The following is a 20,794-nucleotide window of genomic DNA, read 5'->3' as shown; positions in this document are numbered from 1 at the left end:
GCGAATATAAGCCTAGTTGATCCAGTCTTTCTTCACATGAAAGTCCTGCCATCCCAGGAATCAATCTGGTGGACCTTCTTTGTACTCACTCTATGACAAGAATGTCTTTCCTCAGATTAGGGGACCAAAACTGCACACAATACTCCAGGTGTGGTCTCGCCAAGGCCTTGTACAACTGCAGTAGTACCTCTCTGCTCCTGTACTCGAATCCTCTTGCTATGAATGCCAGCATACCATTCGCCTTTTTCACCACCTGCTGTACCTGCATGCCCACTTTCAATGACTGATGTACAATGACACCCAGGTCTCGTTGCACCTCCCCTTTTCCTAATTGGCCACTATTCAGATAATAATCTGTTTTCCTGTTCTTGCTACCAAAGTGGATAACCTCACATTTATCCACATTAAATTGCATCTGCCATAAATTTGCCCATTCACCTAACCTATCCAAGCCACCCTGCATCCTCTTAGCATCCTCCTCACAGCTAACACTGCCGCCCAGCTTCATGTCATCCGCAAACTTGGAGATGCTGCATTTCATTCCCTCGTCTAAGTCATTAATATATATTGTAAACAACTGGGGTCCCAGCACTGAGCCTTGCGGTACCCCACTAGTCACTGCCTGCCATTCTGAAAAGGTCCCGTTTATTCCCACTCTTTCCTTCCTGTCTGCTAACCACTTCTCTATCCACGTCAATACCATACCCCCAATACCGTGTGCTTTACGTTTGCACTAATCTCCTGTGTGGGACCTTGTCAAAAGCCTTTTGAAAATCGGAATATACCACATCCATTGGTTCTCCCCTATCCACTTTACTAGTTACATCCTCAAAAAATTCTATAAGATTCGTCAGACATGATTTTCCTTTCACAAATTCATGCTGACTTTGTCCGATGATTTCACCACTTTCCAAATGTGCTGTTATCACATCTTTGATAACTGACTCTAGCATTTTCCACACCACCGATGTCAGGCTAACGGGTCTATAATTCCCCAGTTTCTCTCTCCTTCCTTTTTTAAAAAGTGGGGTTACATTAGCACCCTCCAATCCTCAGGAACTAATCCAGAATCTAAAGAGTTTTGAAAAATTATCACTAATGCATCCACTATTTCTTGGGCTACTTCCTTAAGCACTCTGGGATGCAGACCACCTGGCCCTGGGGATTTATCTGCCTTTAATCCCTTCAATTTACCTAACACCACTTCCCTACTAACATGCATTTCCCTCAGTTCCTCCATCTCACTAGACCCTCGGTCCCTTACTATTTCCGGAAGATTATTTATGTCCTCCTTAGTGAAGACAGAACCAAAGTAGTTATTCAATTGGTCTGCCATGTCCTTGTTCCCCATAATCAATTCAACTGTTTCTGACTGTAAGGGACCTACATTTGTCTTAACCAATCTTTTTCTTTTCACATATCTATAAAAGCTTTTACAGTCAGTTTTTATGTTCCCTGCCAGCTTTCTCTCATAATCTTTTTTCCTTTTCCTAATTAAGCCCTTTGTCCTCCTCTGCTGGACTCTGAATTTCTCCCAGTCCTCAGGTGTGCCGCTTTTTCTGGCTAATTTGTATGTTTCTTCTTTGGAATTGATACTATCCCTAATTTCCCTTGTCAGCCACGGGTGCACTACCTTCCCTGGTTTATTCTTTTGCCAAACTGGGATGAACAATTGTTGTAGTTCATCCATGCGATCTTTAAATACTTGCCATTGCATATCCACCGTCAACCCTTTAAGTATCATTTGTCAGTCTATCTTAGCTAATTCACATCTCATACCTTCAACGTTGCCCTTCTTTAAGTTCAGAACCTTTGTTTCTGAATTAACTATGTCACTCTCCATCTTAATGAAGAATTCCACCATATTATGGTCACTCTTACCCAAGGGGCCTCGCACGACAAGATTGCTAACTAACCCTTCCTCATTGCGCAATACCCAGTCTAGAATGGCCTGCTCTAGAACCTCCTTTCTGTTCCCCTAACCAATGAATCACACCTCGCAGCTTCTCTCTTCTTCCCTTTTGAGCCACAGAGACTAGACTGCTATGGTCTTCCTCTGCTAGGTCAGTCTCCCCCCCGCCCCCCCAGCAGTATAGCTTTTGTTGAGGGGAATGGCCAAAGGGGTATTCTGCACTGGTTGTCCACCCCCTTTCCCACTCCTGACAGTTACTAAGTTAGTTGTGTCCTACACCTTGGATGCAACTACCTCCCTGTATGCCTGTCTATCAAACCCCCATCCACCAAATGATCCAGAATTCATCCAGTTCCAGCTCCAACTCCTTAACTCAGTCTGTTAGAAGCTACAGCGGGAAACAACTCTTGCAGGGGTAGTCGTCAGGGACACTGGAGGTCTCCTTGCTTTCCCGTATCTGGCAGCAGGTGCATTCCACTACCCTGTCTGGCCTAACTGCTCTAAAGGTACAATGAGAAAATAGAGACAAAAAAGAAAAAAAAAAGAAAAAAATCTACATATGGCCTACACCTTTCTCACTGAAACCTTGATAAGCAAAGCTTTAATTCCCCACTTTAACGCTGGTCCGCTCCCACAATGGCTGTTCCGCTTAAATCTCACATTTTTATTGGGCCTTGCTAAGTGCCTAATATTGCTGATTCCAATGTCTCCTCGGAAAATGTGGAGTGCAAAATGAGTCAACTGCTCGTGCATACTTATTTTAAACTCTCTCTCCCTCTGTGCAATGCAATGTCTCCTTGAAAATCATGGCACGCAAAATGTACTAACTGACCCTCTCACTTCTCTTAAACTCTCTCCCTCTTCGCAATCCCTGTTTCCTCGGAAGCTGTGGCATGCAAAATGTTGCAAAATAAAATTCAGACAAGTAGAAAGTGATGTTTTTTTTGAAGTCTAACCAGGCCAGGAGGTGCAGAGAGACTCTCCTTTGTCTATCTTGCCTGTTATTTGCTCATAGAATTCCAAAAGATTTGTCAGGCAAGATTTCCCCTTTAGAAAGCCATGCTGACTCTGCAATTTCATTGTTCCCTGATTACTACTTCTGCATCGTCATCAGCCAGCAGTCCAATATCCATTCTTGTCTCTCTTTTCTATCTACTGTTATATTATTGGCTAGCTTACTTTCATATTCCACCTTTTCTCTCCGTATGGCTTTTTTAGTTATCTTCTATCGATTTTTAATCCTTCCCAATCCTTTATACTTTATACTTTATTGTCGCCAAACAATTGATACTAGAGCGTACAATCATCACAGCGATATTTGATTCTGCGCTTCCCGCTCCCTGGATTACAAATCAATAGTAAATATTAAAAATTTAAATTACAAATTATAAATAGAAAATAGAAAAATGGAAAGTAAGGTAGTGCAAAAAAACCAAGAGGCAGGTCCAGATATTTGGAGGGTACAGCCCAGATCCGGGTCAGGATCCGTTCAGCAGTCTTATCACAGTTGGAAAGAAACTGTTCCCAAATCTGGCCGTATGAGTCTTCAAGCTCCTAAGCCTTCTCCCGGAGGGAAGAGGGACAAAAAGTGTGTTGGCTGGGTGGGGCGTGTCCTTGATTATCCTGGTAGCACGGCTCCGACAGCGTGCGGTGTAAAGTGAGTCCAAGGACGGAAGATTGGTTTGTGTGATGTGCTGCGCCGTGTTCACGATCTTCTGCAGCTTCTTCCAGTCTTGGACAGGACAACTTCCATACCATTCCACTAATTTTTTGCTATTTTATATGCCTTCTCCTTTTCCTTTATGCTGCCTTTGTCTTTCCATGTAAGCCAAGGTTGCTTCATCCTCCTTTTGGAATACTACTTCATTTTTGTGATGTATATCTCCTGTGTGCTCTGTATTTCCCCCACTAACAGCAGCTACTGCTGTTATTTCTGCTCGTGTCCCCTTCTAATTAACTTTGGCCAGCTCCTCTCATGTCTCTGCAATACCCTTTAGTCCACTCTAATACTGATAATTTGATTGCATCTTTTCCCTCTCAAACTGCAGGGTGAATTCCTATCATATTATGATCACTGGCTCCTAAAGGTTCCTTTAACTTAAGCTTCCGAATCAAATCTGGGTCATTACATAACACCCAATCTAGAATTGCCATTCCCCTAGTGAGCTCAGCACAAACTGCCCTAAAAAGCCATCTCATAGGTACATAGGTATCCTACACATTTCCCATCTTAGGATCCAGCACCAACTGGATTTTCCCAATTTACCTGCATACTGAAATCTCCCATGATTATTGCAACACTGCCCATTTTTTAAACATGACATTTCTATCTCCCATTACGATCTTTTTATCCATTGCAGGTTCTTAACTCTAGCCACAAGAATTCTACATCTCTTTCTAGTGATGTGATTTTTTTTTTACCAATAATGCCACCTCTCCTCCTCTGTCTACCTACCTGTCCCTTCGATATAATCTGTATCCTTAGATGATATGCTTCCAGCTATGATCTTCTTTCAGCCATGAATCAGAGATGATCACACCATCTTACCTACCAAACTCTAACTGCACCACAGATCATCTCCTTTATTCCGGATACCGCATGCCCTTCCATGCGTTCAAATACAACGCCTTCAGTCTTGTATTTTTTTTTATTTTTGCTTTCTGTGCACTTTAATTCTTCCAACTAACTGCAATTTTGCCCTATCATCTGCGTGTCCTTCCTCACAGCCTCACTATTCACTGCACCTAGTTGCACGCAAACTGCCCCTATCTTTCCAGCTCCCATTCTCCTGCCAAATTAGTTTAAACGTTCCCAAGCTGCTCTTGCAAACTTGTCCGCAGGATATTGGTCCCCCTCGCGTTTAGGTGCAAGCCATCCTTTTTGTACAGGTCATACCTAATCCAGAAGAAATCTGAAACCCAGCCCCTTGCATCAATTACTCAGCCACGCATTCATCTGCCAAATCATCCTGTTCTTACCCTCACTGGCAAGTGGCACAGAAAGCAACCAGAGATTTTTAATATTAAACTGAAGTATGTTCCCCTACTCAAAGAATGTTGGATATGATCAATACTATTTCCATCTATTGTCAGATAAATTTATGATGTTGTAAATAACAATAAAATCATGTTAATTGGTGCAATAATTGGAAAAGATGTTTACAAATTAGAAAATGGGGATTTCATTAAATGGGCTCCACTGGTAGATAAGCAATAAACATGTCAAAAGTGAATTTGTTGAGTGCCTCGAGATGGCTTTTTAGAGCAGCTTGTGCTTGAGCCTACTTGGGGAAAGGCCATCTTAGATTAGGTACTGTGTAATAACCCAGATCTTATTAGGGAGCTTAATGTAAAGGAACCCTTGACAGACAGTGATCATAATATGATTGAATTCATACTGCACTTCGAGACAGAGAAACATAACTCACACGTATCTGTATTGCAATGGAATAAAAGGAATTAGAGGCTTGAAAAAGGAGCCTGCCCAGGTGGATTGGAGGATACTGGCAGAGATAACAGCAGAAAAGAGATGGCTGAAGTTCTGGAAATAGTTCACATCCTTAACATCTTCCTAACCACTGAGGTCAGGCTAACTGGTCTATAATTTCCTTTCTTCTGCTTCCCTCCTTTCTTTAAAAAGTGGATTGACATTGCAATTTTGCAGTACTCCAGAACCGTGCCAGAGTCCCAATGATTCTTAAAATATCATTATTAATGCCTCCACAATCTTTATGCTATCTCTTTCAGAGCTCTCGGGTACAGTTCATCTGGTCCAGGTGACTTATGTACCGTTAGATCTTTAAGCTTTTTGAGCACCTTCTCCCTTGTAATAGTGACTGCACTCACTTCTCTTTCCTCACACCCTTCAACACCTGGCATACTGCTATTATCTACCACAGTGAAGACTGATGCAACATACTCATTAGTTCATCTGCCATCTCTTTGCCCCTCATTATTATTTCTCTGGCCTCATTTTCTAGTGATCTTATATCCACTCTCATCTCTCTTTTATTTTTTATATACTTGAAAACTTTTTCTATCTATCTTGATACTGTTTGCTTGCTTGCTTTCGTATTTCATTTTTTTCTCCTCCTAATGATTCTTTTAGTTGCTTTCTGTAGGTTTTTGATAATTTTTGCTTTGTTGTATGCCCTTTCTTTCGCTTTTACATGAGCTTTGACTTGTCAACCACGGTTGTACTATTTAACCATTTGAGTATTTCTTTGTTTTTGGAATACATCTATCCTGCATCTTCCTCATTTTTCCCAGAAACTCAAGCCATTGCTGCTCTGCTATCACTCCTACCAACATCTCCTTCCAATTTACTTCGGCCAATTCCTTTCATACCACTGTAAATTCCTTTATTGCTCTGAAACACTGCTGCATCAGACTTTACTTTCTCCTCATTAAATTTCAAGCTAAACTCAATCATATTATGATCACTCGCTCCAAAGGTTTCCTTTACCTTAAGCTCCCTAATTGCCTCCAGTTCCTTGTATAACACTTAATCCAGAATAGCTGATTCCCTTGTAGGCTCAACGACAAACCACTCTAAAAAGCCATCTCATATGCATTTAACAAATTCACTTTCTTGAGATCCATTGCCAATTTGATTTTCCCCAATCTTGCCTGCATGTTAAAATCTCCCATGACTATCACAACATTGTCATTTTGACATGCCTTTTCTATTTCCTGTTGTAATCTACAGTCCAAAACCCAGGCCTATTTATAACTGCCATCAGGGTCCTTTTACCCTTGCTGTTACATAACTCAACCCACAAGGATACAACATTTTCCAATCCTATGTCACATCTTTCTATTGATTTGATGCCATTCCTTACTAGCAGAGACATGCCATCCCTTCTGCCTACCTTCCTATCCCTCTAGTACAATGTGTAACCTTGGGCATTCAGCTCCCAGCTACAACCATTCTTCAGCCATGATTCAGGGATGGCTGCAACATCATACCTGACAATCTATGGAAGTGCAACGATCCACCTTATTTCTTATATTCCATGCATTCAGATATAACACTTTGAGTACTGTATTTGCGACTCTTGTTGATTCTGCATCCCTAACACACTGATACTCTCCCTGCTGACTGCAGTTTTGTTCTACCAGCTGTCTGTACTTCCTGACAGTATGACTGCATGCTATCTTTGCTTTTTTTTTATCATCTGTCCTATCCTGAGGCCTTTCACTCCGGTTCCCATTCCCAAGCCAAATTACTTTAAACCTTCCCCAACAGCTCTAACAAACCTGCCCACAAAAATATTGGTCCCCCTCAGGTTCAGGTACAACCCGTCCCTTTTGTACAGGTCATACCTCCCCCAGAAGAGATCCTAGTGATCCAAGAACCTGAAGACCTGCCCCCTGCACCAGCTTCTCAGCCACACATTTATCTGCCAAATCATCCTGTTTCTACCCTCACTGGCATGTGGCACAGGCAGCAATTTAAAAATTGCTACCCTGGAGGCCCTGCTTCTCAGCTTTCTGCCTAGCTCTCTAAATTTTGTGCTTACCTACCACCCCATGAAACTCCGCATCCAGCACAACATTCTCCACAACTTACACCATCTTCAATGGGATCCTTTCACCAAACACTTCCCTGCCCCAGCTCCTTTCTGTATCCTGAAGAAGGGTCTTAGCCTGAAGTATCGAATGTTTATTTATTTCCACAATGCTACCTGACCTGCTGAGTACTTCCAGCATTTTGTATGTGTTACTCTGGATTTACAGCATCTGCAGAATCTCTTGTGTTTATGAAATACTATTTTAGTTCTCAAGGTTCAACATGACTTTGCTCTTGTATTCTGTGCTGCTATTTACAAAGCCTCAGATTCTGCATCCTCTTTTTCAACCTGCCCTGTGACTTTCAGCAGTCTCTGTGCATCTACCGCCAGAGGGCGTGGAGAATTGTGCAGACCTTCTTTTAGGACTGTGTGTTTTAGTTTATATTAGATCTTTTTGCTCTTGTTATTTACCAAAATAAAATACTGTACGTTTTTCAATATTATGTTTAATTTGTGACTTCTGCGCCATTCCACCACTCTCTATTAATGTGCTCAGTTTATTCCTGTCAAGCTCACAGTTCACAACACCCCTTAAGTTTTCTCATCTGCAAATTTGGACATTATCCCTTTACACCCAAATAAACTGTATATTAAGAAAAATAGTTAAGCAAGTACTGACCCCTGAGGAGCTCAACTACAATTCCCTCCCTCACCCATTTAAAAAAAGACACTTTTACAACTCTTTCTTGTTACTTAGCCATTTTACTATCCATGCTGCTGCAGACCCTTTTATTCCACGGCCTTCAATCTTGATGACAAGCCTATTATGTGGCACCTTACGAAAGGCCTTTTGTGTCATTATGCATAACAGGTGTGTAATTGCTTAACTATGCTTTAATATTTATTGAAATTTTACTGTTTTTTCCCATCATTGGCATGAGAGTTTTTCTTAGCTTGTATTAGGAAAAGAACACAATTGCATGTAAATGAGTACACATAAATTGTAGAAAGTTTTAAGATAATTTATTCTAAGTAAATTATGTTATTGTGTTACGAACCCACAGGTTTCATTTACTGTGGACTGTCACTTTAAGCACCTGAGTGAGGCGGGTCTATCACGTCAGTCACAGGCTGCTGTGAACTTAAACTCATATACAGAGAGCGACCTTCAGTCGAGAGAGAAAGAGAGAGAGAGAGAGAAGACCAGCTGCTGGAATTTCAGCTAGTCACTGCGATGGTTTGGAACTCTTTTAAGCCCAAAAGATTAGGTTAAGCATTGGCACACAGTGCACAACGAATGTGGGACTGTCACTTCGTACAATCCATAGGAGTGGATTTTGGGGTATCTTGTGTGACCACTTTTGTAGCCCTTGCCTGGGTATGTTGTGTGGCAACCACTGTTGCTGCTGGTTCGTTTCTAAAACGTTACATTTCGCAACAAATTGGGGGCTCATCCGGGATTTGAACCCGGGATCTCTCGCAATGTTACGAAATGTAATGTTTTAGAAACGAACCAGCAGCAATAGATTACACATGGAGTCTGGTTTTGATGTTAAAACCACTATCTTTATTAGTATCTACTTATAGTAACTCAACTAAGATAAACAAAAGTTAACAGTGTTAAGTATATATATGTGTGTAAATATAACCATTGAGCTTGGGGAAACAAGGCTTAGAGTCTTGAGATGGTAAAGTAGGAAAGTTCAGTAATCCACAAAATAAATGATGGGAGAGAGATATTTGTAATTCAAGGTGAAACGTAGAGAAAAGGCAAGTACAAAATATTCCACGGGTTCCACGATGGTAAACGAGATAACAGTTGCAGTAGTTCTTGTCCGACGTGTCGTTCCAAATCCATGTATGAATTATCCCCGAAAGTGACCTGCACGGGAATATCGTCTTCCAGTGGTTACCACACAACATACCCAGGCAAAAGTAGTCACATAAGATACCCCAAAATCCACTCCTATGGATCGTACCAAGTGACAGTCCCACATTCGTTGTGCACCGTGTACCAATGTTTAACCTAATCTTTTGGGCTTAGAAGAGTTCCAAACCATTGGAATGACTAGCCGAAATTCCAGCAGTTGGTCTCCCCTCCCCCCTGAAGGTCGCTCTCTGTATATGAGATTAAGTTCGCAGCAGCCTGACATCATAGTCCTGCCTCACTCAGGCGCTTAAAGCAACAGTCCACAATAAAGGAAACCTGTGGATTTGTAACAATTGTTTACTAAAGAGTTCCCATTACATGGACATTAATCTAGATTGGTCATTCTCCATTTTAAACACTTCTTATCGAAATTATTTCTGGCAAATTAGACTTATTTATGTTTTCTGTTTCTGTTAGAAAGGTGATCTATTTGGAAATATTAGGAGAGCTGAGCTTTTGGATCATAAGACCATAAGAGACAGGAGCAGAATTCAGATATTCATCCCATTGAGTCTGCTCCGCCATGCCATCATAGCTGATCCCAGATCCCACTAAACCCCATATACCTGCCTTCTCATCATATCCTTTGATGCCCTGACCAATCAGAAAATGATCAACCTTCGCCTTAAATATACAGATGGACTTGCCCTCCACTGGTTTACTACTCTCTGGCTAAGTATTGTTTCTTACTTCTGTTCTAAAGGGTCGCCCTCAATTTTGAAACTGTGCTCTCTAGTTCTGGATATTCCCACCACAGGAAGCATCCTTTCAACATTTGGTAGGTTTCAGTGAGATCCCACAACATTCTTCTAAATTCCAGTGGGTACAGGCCCAAAGCTGCCAAACGCTCCTCACATGTTAACCCCTTAATTTCCGAAATCATCCTCGTGAACTCCTCTGGACTCTCTCCAATGACAACACATCCTTTCCGACATATGAGGCCCAAACCTGTTGACAATACTCTTAAATGCAGCCTGACTAGTCTCTTATAAAGGCTCAGCATTATCTCCTTGCTTTTATATTCTATTCCCCTTGAAATAAATGCCAACATTGCTTTTGCCTTTTGCATCACAGACTCAACCTTTAACCTTCTGGGAGTCTTGTTCACATCTTGTATTCCATCTGCCACTTTATTGCCCATTCTTCCAATTTGTCTGAGTCCCGCTGCAATCGCATTGCTTCCTCAGCACTACCTACCTCTCCACCTATCTTCGTACCGTCCGCAAACTTTGCCACAAAGCCATCAATTCTATCATCTAAAGCACTTGCAAACAATGTGAAAAGCAGCAATCCCAATACTGACCCCTGAGGAACACCACCAGTCACTGGCAGCCAAACAGAAAAGGCCCCTTTTATTCCCACTTGCTGCTTCCTGCCTGTCAGCCACTTCGCTATCCAGGCCAGTATCCTTCCTGTAAAGCCATAGGATCTTATCTTGTTAAGCAGCCTAATGTATGGAACCTCATCAAATGCCTTCTAAAAATCCAAATAAATGGCATCCACTACTTCTCCTTTGTCCACCCTGCTTGTTACTTCCTCAAAGAACTCAAACAGATTTGTCAGGCAAGATTTCCCTTAACAGAAACTATGCTGAATTTGGCTTATTTTATCATTAGTCTCCAAGTACCTAAAAACCTCATCCTTAATAATAGACTCTTTCCCAATCACAAAGGTTAGGCTAACTGGTCTATAATTTCCTTTCTTTCGCCCTTCTTAAAGAGTGGAGTGATATTTGTAATCTTCCAGTCCTCCAGGACCATGCCAGAATCAAATGATCCTTGAAAGATCATGATCAATGCATCTGTTATCTCTTCAACAACTTCTCAGGACTCTGGGATGTAGTCCATATGGCCCAGATAACTTATCCACCTTATGACTTTGAGTGTGCCTAATACTTTTTCCTTTGTAATAGCAATGGTACTTGCTCCTGCTCCCTGACACTCACGGACCTCCGGCACACTGTTAAGGATGAGGTGTAGAGTACTTGGTGACACAGGACAAGATAGGACAAAGCCAGCACGGTTTCCTTAAGAGAAAATCTTGCCTGACAAATCTATTGGAATTCTTTGAGGAGATTACAAGTAGGATAGATAAAGGGGATGCAGTGGATTTTGTATATTTGGATTTTCAGAAGGCCCACGACAAGGTGCCACACATGAGGTTGATTACCAAGTTAAGAGCCTATTACAGGAAAGTTACTAGCATGGTTAGAGCATTGGCTGATTGGTAGGAGGTAGTGGGAAGGAATAAAAGGATCCTTTTCAGGTTGGCTGCCAGTGACCAGTGGTGTTCCACAGGGGTCAGTGTTTGGACCACTTCTATTTATGCCATATATCAATGATTTAGATGATGGAATAGATGGCTTTGTTGCCATGTTTGCAGATGATAAAAGGATTGGTGGAGGAGTAAGCAGTGTTGAGGAAACAGGAAGGCTGCAGAAGGATTTAGAATAGGAGAATGGGCAGGAAAGTGGCAAATGAAATACCAATGTTGGAAAATGCATGGTCATGTACTTTGATAGTAGAAATAAATGTGCAGACTATTTTCTAAATGGGGAGAAAGTCCAAAAATCAGAGATGCAAAGGGACTTGGGAGTCCTTATGCAGAAGACCCTAAAGGTTAACTTGCAGGTTGAGTCGGTGTTGAGGAAGGCAAATACAAAGCTAGAATTCATTTCAAGAGATTTAGAATATAAAAGAAGGGATGTGATGCTGAGGCTATATAAGGCACTGGTGAGGCCTCACCCTGATTATTGTGAACAGTTTTGGCTCCTCATCTAAGAAAAGATGTGCTGGCATTGGGGAAGAGGTTCACAAGGATGATTGCGGGATTGAAAAGGTTATCATGAGGAACATTTGATGGCTCTGGGCCTGTACTCGCTGGAATTTTGAAGGATAAGCAGGATCTCACTGAAACATTTCAAATGTTGAAAGGCCTAGACAGTGTAGATGTGGAAAGGATGTTTCCCATGGTGGGGAAGTCTAGGACAAGAGGGCACAGCCTCAGGACAGAGGGGCATCCATTTAAAACAGAGGTGTGGAGAAATCTCTTTAGCCAGAGGTGGTGAATTTGTGGAATTTGTTACCACAGGCAACTGTAGAGGCAAAGTCATTGGGTGTAATTAAGGCGGAGATTGATAGGTTCTTAATTGGAATCAAAGGTTACAAGGAGAAGGCCGGGGAAGGGGGCTGGGGGGTGCAGGATCAGCCAAGATTGAATGCTGGAGCACACTCAATGGGCCAAATGGCCTAATTCTGCTTCTATGCCTAATGGTATCATGACAAGAGGAACTCAGTCACTACTAAGGCAGCAGGCAGGAAGATGGGATGAGGGCAGATGTCCAGGAAGTGGAGGAGATGTAGGTGAGGACAGCATGAATGGTGGAGGTAGAGAAACCCTGTTCTTTGAAGAAGGAGAACACCTCTGAAAGAGAAAGCCTCATCCTGGGAGCAGATGAGGCAGAATAATATTTCAAGTTTAGAGCGCTACACTTTTGGAATGGTGTGAAGATCTTGAAGAGGGTGACTAAGTCTTTGAGCAAAGTGATTCTAGAAATAAGGGATTTTAGTTATATAATCAGACTGGGAAAGCTGGAGTTGCTCTTCTTGGTACAGCAGAGATAGCAAGGGATACTTAAAATTGTGATGTGTACATAGGCCCTCCCCAAGTTACGAACCTGACTTACATACAACCTGTACATATGAAAAAGCATTTGGGAGAGCAGTGGATGGATTTAGTTTGTAGCCAATTTCTGACCTGTGAACTGTTTTATGACCAATTCACAGGAATGAAGCATGCTATAACCTGGGGAGGACCTATACACAGAATAACTACCTGATAGAGAGAGCATATAGAAACTGCTCCCATTGGTGGAGGTATCAAGAGACAATGGACTGGATAAAGAACAAAGTGACATAAGGAAAACTAGTTTTACAGAGCAGGTGGTAGGAATTCTCTGCCCAGCATAATGTAGGAGACCATTTCACATGTTAAACTTGACAGCCAGAATATCTACCAGCCAAGTTGTACTGTAGCTAGATTAAAAAAGATAAACAAAGAGAAACTATAGGTACTTTTCATTGCAAAATCTAACTGGAACTTTTTGAATTCTCTTTTCAATTTTGGCAGAGTAAATAAGAAAATAAATGAATTCCACTGAAACACTGAAATTAATAGGATATCTTAATTTGTTTAAAACAATGCTATGACAAATACTGTATGATTTAAAAAAAATCTTTTTTGTGAAGGTTCATGGTGACTTAAGAAATCAAACTTAAATATGCAAAACCAATGTAACAATTTACAAAAATATACAAAACGTCAACTTAGCCATTTGTACCAAGCATAAAATTATTTAAAAAAGAACAAATTAAAAACAAAATCTCTCATGAAGGTCCTCCAAAGAAAATATATGCAATTTATGGGATTTAGGCATATTCTTTTAACTATATGAAAATAGATTGCGGAAAATAAAGTTCAGCTCACCAAGAACAAGGAATATCCACCAAAGCCAATATTGACCATTGAAATAGCCATTGAAATAATCAGAAAACTGAAAAAGAAAAACAATATATTACCATAACAACTTATGTACAGCACAGGTTTAATTTTCCAATCTTTTTCCATGTTACAGTACATTACTGAAAGAGACATTTTGAAGTAGAATATTTTTATTTGCAACTAAGTAGCTCAACAGCAATTTGATGGCAGGGTGGGCTCTCCATTTTATTGACCTTCATTTGGAGCAATATTACTTGGTGTTAGAGAGAGTTTTTTTGGGTAGATGATTTGTTTACACTTAAATGACTTTGGCCACCAGACTTCTATTTGACTATTTGACCAAGTACTGTGGACTGAGTCCACAACAATGCGCTTCCTAAAAAGTTGTGAATACCAGATGCTTCCGGTGCCGTAGTTTGACCAGATGCTGTAGTTTTGAAGACAGTATTATCTATACATTATAAATATTAATTGTCTTCTATGTTAGCACGTAAAATGCCAAATAAATGTATTGTGGATTTAATTGCATTCCTAAAGGCTGTAGATGCATGTTGGCGTCGGAGGGAAAGGATGAAATTAGGTAGTGTGATATTTTGTATGTAGTTTCAATAGGAAGCATCGTCTATGCATTGTCTATAACTTTTTAAGTACCGATTGCCTTTGTGTTTAGCATATAAATATCAAGCCCACATTGGGCTAGCAGACCTTTCTACCGAAAGCGTCTCCGTCGTTAAGATGCCTGCTGTAGCTTGTTGTGTCGAATAAAGAAGCTGCTTTGTATCTACCAGTGACTCTGTCTCTCCGGTGATTTCATCCACGCTACAACACTTGGCACTTTCAATATCTTAAAAAAAACTGCAACGAGTTCATATTGATTTTAAAATGAGTCATATTTAAAGGAAAACTATTGCACAGTCAGTCAGTTACACAGCTTAGAAACAGGCTCTTCAGACCAACCCGTACATGCTGCCCAAGGTGCCTTCCTAAACTAATCCCATTTGCCTGTATTTGGCCTAAAATCTTCTAATTATCCATGTACATGTCCAAAAGTCATTTAAGTGTTGTTATATTATCCATCCCTATTTTTCATGACAAGTTATTCCACATGCCTATGGCTGTGAAAATCTTGCCTCTCAGTTTCCCTTTAAATCTCTCTCCTCTCATCTTAAACCTATGCATTCAAGCCTCTGATGCCTCTACCCTGGGAAAAAGACAGTGACAACCCATTTCATCTATGCCCCTCAATTTTATAAAACCCGGTCACGTCTTAGCCTCTTTTACACCAGGAAAAGCAGTCCCAGCTAGCCTGTCTCTCCTTGTATATTTGCTAGGAGACTTGAGTTGCATCTACAATAGAATAATAGTTATACTATTATAAAAATGTTAATGTCTGACATCATGCATCTCTTTAAATATGCAACAAAAGTTAGCCTTATACTTTACGTTTAATTTGTTAGTTCTTTTTCCTGAATTTTGAACAAGAGACTAGCCACAAAACCTATTCTAATGAAACAATCTGTTCAATTACAATTTGATTATAAAAGGAGATTTTCAAAATTCCAAATTGCTTGAATGACTTTTCATTGCACCCAGCACAGTTCAACAAAGGTTTATTGCCTTAGCTTTCTGTCCAATGACTTCAACTCACAACCTTAGGTAATTTCTAAGGTAAGGAAATGTTCGGCACAGCTTTGTGGGCCGAAGGGCCTGTATTGTGCCGTAGGTTTTCCATGTTTCTAAAATCATTGAACACCATGGACATAATTTTCTAATCCACTGGGTTGGTGCTATGCCTACTAGCTGCACAAGATTTAAAAACGTATTCTCCAGCATTGTCACAAAACCACTGATCCATAATCAGGATCAATGCTGTTACTTTTAATAACCTGTTGCTCCTATTGTTTTGCTATTGAATGAGCAATCAGTTTTCCTGCTTTACTTTGTCACTGCTTGAACAATGCCACCATATAGCTACTAACAAAATCAGGTCTTTGGCATAAGAATACAGCATCCCACTGTTCTTGATATTAACACCACATCCATATTAGTTTAATCGTATCAGAGTGGGATGTTACAATGACCTCCTGAAAGAAGAGCTTTTGACCTTAAGCACCCCTGCTGCTAATCACTGCCAAGGATACCAGTCCCATAAAAGACCTCAAACTCATTAAAGTCTTTTATTTTTCAAACTAGACACTTCAGCATTCATTTCCCAGCAGAGTTCAACCCTTCCTGTTAATGGCTGAGCTATGATGGTTTGATTCTTAGTGCTGCAAAAAAAAGACTCAAAAGGCAGCCAGAGGACATGGCTGTGATGTTACAAGGGAACAGGTACTGCGCCTTCCTTGAAACCAGACTGCATGCATCAATAATCAAAAGATAAAAAGGTTAATCAGACACCCCACTGTGGTTACTATTCAAAACAAGTCAAGTTTCTTGTTAGATTTTTGTTGCGCTTTTATTTACACTTTCTGCTAAAGATCTTTTAAATTCTTTTTACTCCTTACTTTTCTCCTTTTACAACCATTATAAATGACATTATCCCACAGAATTTAAATGGCGAAAAAGTTTGTAACTGTTGGAATATATTGACATTTTGCTACAGAAGCTGAACTTGGAACACAATGGTATTTAAGTTGCATTAAATGACAAAACAAATAATCGCAGAAATAGAACTGCTACTAAGTTTCATCAGACAAATCTACTGCAAAACAAATGGCCAAACCAAAGACAATATTGAGAATATTGAAAATTAAATTGTTTTACCTCAAGAAATTAAGACACCAGCAAGTTTGAGATTTTATTGAAACAAGTTGCTTTCTAGTTGAATACGTAAAACAATTGAGATCTTTAACATTTTACCTCTTCCTCATGAACATTCCAAGATAAATTTGAAATACACCTTCTTGATCAAAACGTTTCAGTCACATAGCACCAAAACTAACCCAGTGATCACCAGGTCCGCACTCACCATCAAGCAGCCATTTACATAAATGCAACATTAATCTTTGGCTTGTCTTAGAAGTAAGGGCAATTTATAGTAGCAAATTGATCTAACAGCTTTGGGAGGGATGTGGGAGAAAACTGATACTCGGAAGTAAACTAACATGCATATTCCACACAGAAGTACATCGGAAATCAAGATTAAACCCAAGTCACTGGAGCCACTTGGCAAAAGCTCTGTCAGCTGCATGATTGGAATTGAACTGAAATTAAATAACAGAAAAACGAACTTTCCTGTAAAGACATCTTAATCAATATCACTCATGGTGCAGCACTCTTATGCAGTTTACAAGATCTGCAAATGCTCCAAAGCACCAACCATTTTAACCAATACTAAACTGGAAAAAGATAATCAGATATACTTGCTTCTGGCAAGACATAAAGGAAAATAAGGAAGGATTGTAAAATGGCAAATGAAAGATATCCTTTTCTAAGGATGTCAGTGTAATCTTAAACTGGGAATCTTTACTCCTATCAGCATCCTAGAAAGACAGAACCACTGCTACCTAGCATTTCGAAGATGTACCGGTCAAAAACAGTGACATCAATGAGAAAAAAAAACTTAATAGAAAGCAGCAATTCCCTGAAGTGTTTCAATTACCATATTGCAAATATCACCAAAAATACTCATGAACACTCAATTTCTACAGATGTGCTATGGAGAGCATTCTGACTAGCTACATCACCATCTGGTATGGAGGCTCCAATGCACATAATTGTAAGAGGCTTCAGAGAGTCGTAGACTCAGCCAGCTCCATCACAGGCGCAAACCTCCCTACCACTGAGGACATCTTCAAAAGACAATGCCTCAAGAAAGCAGCATCCACCATTAAGGATACTCACCATTCGAGCTATCCCCTTTCCCATTACTACGATCAAGGAGGCACAGAGAGAAGTCTGAAGACCCGCACTCAACATTTCAAAAACTGTTTCTTCCCCTCCACCATAAGATTTCTGAACAATCAATGAACCTATAAACACTATGTTGCTATTTCTCTTCTGCATTATTTATTTTTTTAAATAGTAATTTGTATTGCTTGCACTGCACTGCTACCACAAAACAGCAAATAAGCTTATTAGATGATTTCATTGTGAATTCCGAAATTCCTCAACATCCCAAAGTAGAATTCCCTCAGTACCAGTGCAAAATCACCATTGGGGAAAAAACAATATACAGCAGAACACCAATCTAAACAAGTATTTCAAACTCAGTTGCAAATCACCCAGAAAATATTCTCTTTTTATTCATTCACTGTAGTATAGATGTCACCAACAATGTCAGCATTTATTATCCAGTCCTAATTCTCCATTAGGACAGACCAGACTAATAGGAATGGGTTTTTAAAACTATGTATTAATTTTATGACTACTATTTTGGAGAGCATATATGGAATTTAAAGAAAACTACAGCCATTTAGGAAAAATATGCTAAGAAGAGTGGGCAGCACAAGGGTAGGGTCATTGATCTGAAACATTAATTGTTTTTTCCTTCCACAGATGCTGCTTGACTTCTGGCATTTGTTTTTGGCACACACAGAGTTCCATTGACCAGGGTTCAATGCTGAGTTCTGGTGGCTTCTGTGTAGAGTGTGCACATACTGCCAGGGGGTTTTCTGTAAGTATATTGACTCTCTCACCCATTTGACATTTCCGAAGCAGAGGAACTATCAGGTAGCATGTGCATGTAGTTTCGCCTGCAGAGTGCTTGATAATGGCAAATAAAAGCCATGTCTGGCACTGATTGAGACCAAACTTTAAGCCAAAACTATAAATGAAAAACTTATCTTGCCAATAGTGCTTAGCTTAAAAAAACCCTTACAGTAATGGCATAAGAAACAATCCGCCCCAGTACATACAGGCTGTGGTGCGGAATCAGTAGGACAGCAGACATTTCCAATGCCTAAAATGTCATTCTGCCAGTGAAGGCTTGGCTGCAATGTTCATCCATGTTTAACTCTTTATGGAAGTCAGCCATTATTGTATTTGATGCCAGAACTAGTGCATTGGATGCCACGTTAACAGTGTATCAGCCAGGACACTTATGCTGGTACTATCTAGAAGGGGATCAAAATTGAACATCTGAAATGCAGAAAAAAAAGTACTCTCGATGCTTATACGTCAAACCTTGCAGATCAGAGATCCTTGTTGCATCTAGTGATTTTAACTGGGGTAATATACTTTATTCCTCATTCCTGCCAACCAACCTGTGACTACTGAAAAGATGTAGGAGTATGTTCAGGCTTGTTTGTGAGTAACTCAAAATAGTAGCTTGCTACCATCAAGTACTGGGGATCTGTGAAATCAAACTGTAAAATCTGTGGAATTTGTACCTGCACAAATTTAGGAAGAGAATGAGAGGGAAAACCCCCTTCAATACTACAACAAATAGTTTTGTGTGATTAGCAGTTGTAAAGGGCACTAAATTGGAACTGTAGAATTTCCTATTTGAGCCAAAACATTTGAAGGATCACTGTAAGTTGATCTTCATTGTGGGAGTAGGACACCACATGAAAAGTGTAAGTTATTATCAATGGTAGTGTAAAAGGCAACTCATTACATTATTTCCTCAGAATATGATCTGACATCCTGTCAAATTATAATGTATATACGCAAAGGAATTAGTGCACGTGCCTGCTGCTACTGTCTATTTGCCAATTTTAAAATAGCAGTCATTTTAATAAATCCAGTAACTGTGTACAAACAAGCTGGCATCTGTTTTAAATGACAAGGAGAAACGGGAATAAAAGACTGTCAAGCCCACTGATTACATGACTAGGCTAGTAATCCTTCAGCAGTATCAATTAACCCGACGATGCACGCAAATCCCAAGACAGCTCGAGAATCAAAATTTAACAAAAAGAAAGCTGAAAATAATCTTCTACCAATAATAAATGGAATCCTACATGATGTAAAAACTCAACTCATTTATTTTTGTTCTTGGTGGAAGTAACCCTGCAGTTCTTACCTTAAAGGGGGGCACTACTCCCACACTTTCATGGTTCATACTATTGCATATTCAGTTGTGAAAGTGTACAAGGTTTTCACCCACACCCTATGACTGAATGAAATAGAAACAATATTGCTATTACACAATGTCAACACAGAGCAAACCCTTCTGAAAGCGGTAAACTGTGCAGTAGAAGTGTAGCTCTGTTGATTTATGAGTATTATTGAAATTTGGAATCTGACTTCTACAAACTGATACAACCCACTTTGTTCTTTTCTTAGCTTCTCCTCTTAATCCTCAATGGATTCAACAAAATAGCCTCCTCCTTTGCCACAATGACTCTATTCAGTATTACTTCCAATGAACGTCAGCAATTTACTTTTAATGTTATCATTTATTGCAGCAATTATTTACTTGAGTTTATAACTTTTGTGCATTTAAGTTTATCATGGTAAATTTTAATCATCGCTATACGTGCCCTGGAATGAAAGTCTCATCAGAGTTTTTCTTAAGAATTATTCAAACTGCTTACAATTTCATCCATCATGGAGACAGTGTGTAAACTGACTGAACTATTACTGATGGGACTTGGTTATTATGGTTGTTACTTACTTGAAAAAAGCATACCAGCTCACCATTTACTAAGAAATGGATCACTTTTAGACCAATAATTCCAATACCTTCCACACCAGTACCATCTACTGGTGGAATTCTGCAGCTGCATCTACTTGCCCTAGCCTTCAAGAAAGTGGTGAAATCTACTGTCCCAAATCTATAATTGCTTATATTGCAACATCATCTGTGGTCCTCTGTAACCATTTTATACTACTCCATAGCTTTATCTGTTTTTAATCACTTCTTTTCACATAAGCGTCTTTGCATCCTTTTCAGAATTCACATTATTTGACTTTTAATATACCGTTCCATTATTTTTCATACTCCCTTAAATCAGTTCTCAATTTCAGAGTCTGGAGGTCAGACAAAAATTA

At 39.9% G+C, this 20,794-nt stretch overlaps 1 protein-coding gene across 3 annotated transcripts in view; it reads right to left on the bottom strand.

Moving 5' to 3' along the window:
• The window catches only part of ndfip2 (Nedd4 family interacting protein 2), a 93,981-nt gene that overhangs the window by 10,859 nt on the left and 62,328 nt on the right, over positions 1-20,794 (bottom strand). For all 3 annotated transcript variants that reach the window (XM_063048506.1, XM_063048505.1, XM_063048508.1), the window contains one exon: positions 13,841-13,907. In XM_063048506.1, coding sequence (XP_062904576.1) covers positions 13,841-13,907 — 67 coding nt within the window. The remainder of the gene's footprint in view (positions 1-13,840; positions 13,908-20,794) is intronic.

This window comes from Mobula hypostoma, chromosome 5 (genome assembly GCF_963921235.1).
Source record: "Mobula hypostoma chromosome 5, sMobHyp1.1, whole genome shotgun sequence".
Classification (NCBI taxonomy): Eukaryota; Metazoa; Chordata; class Chondrichthyes; order Myliobatiformes; family Myliobatidae; genus Mobula; species Mobula hypostoma.
This window is presented reverse-complemented; position numbering and strand designations above follow the sequence as displayed.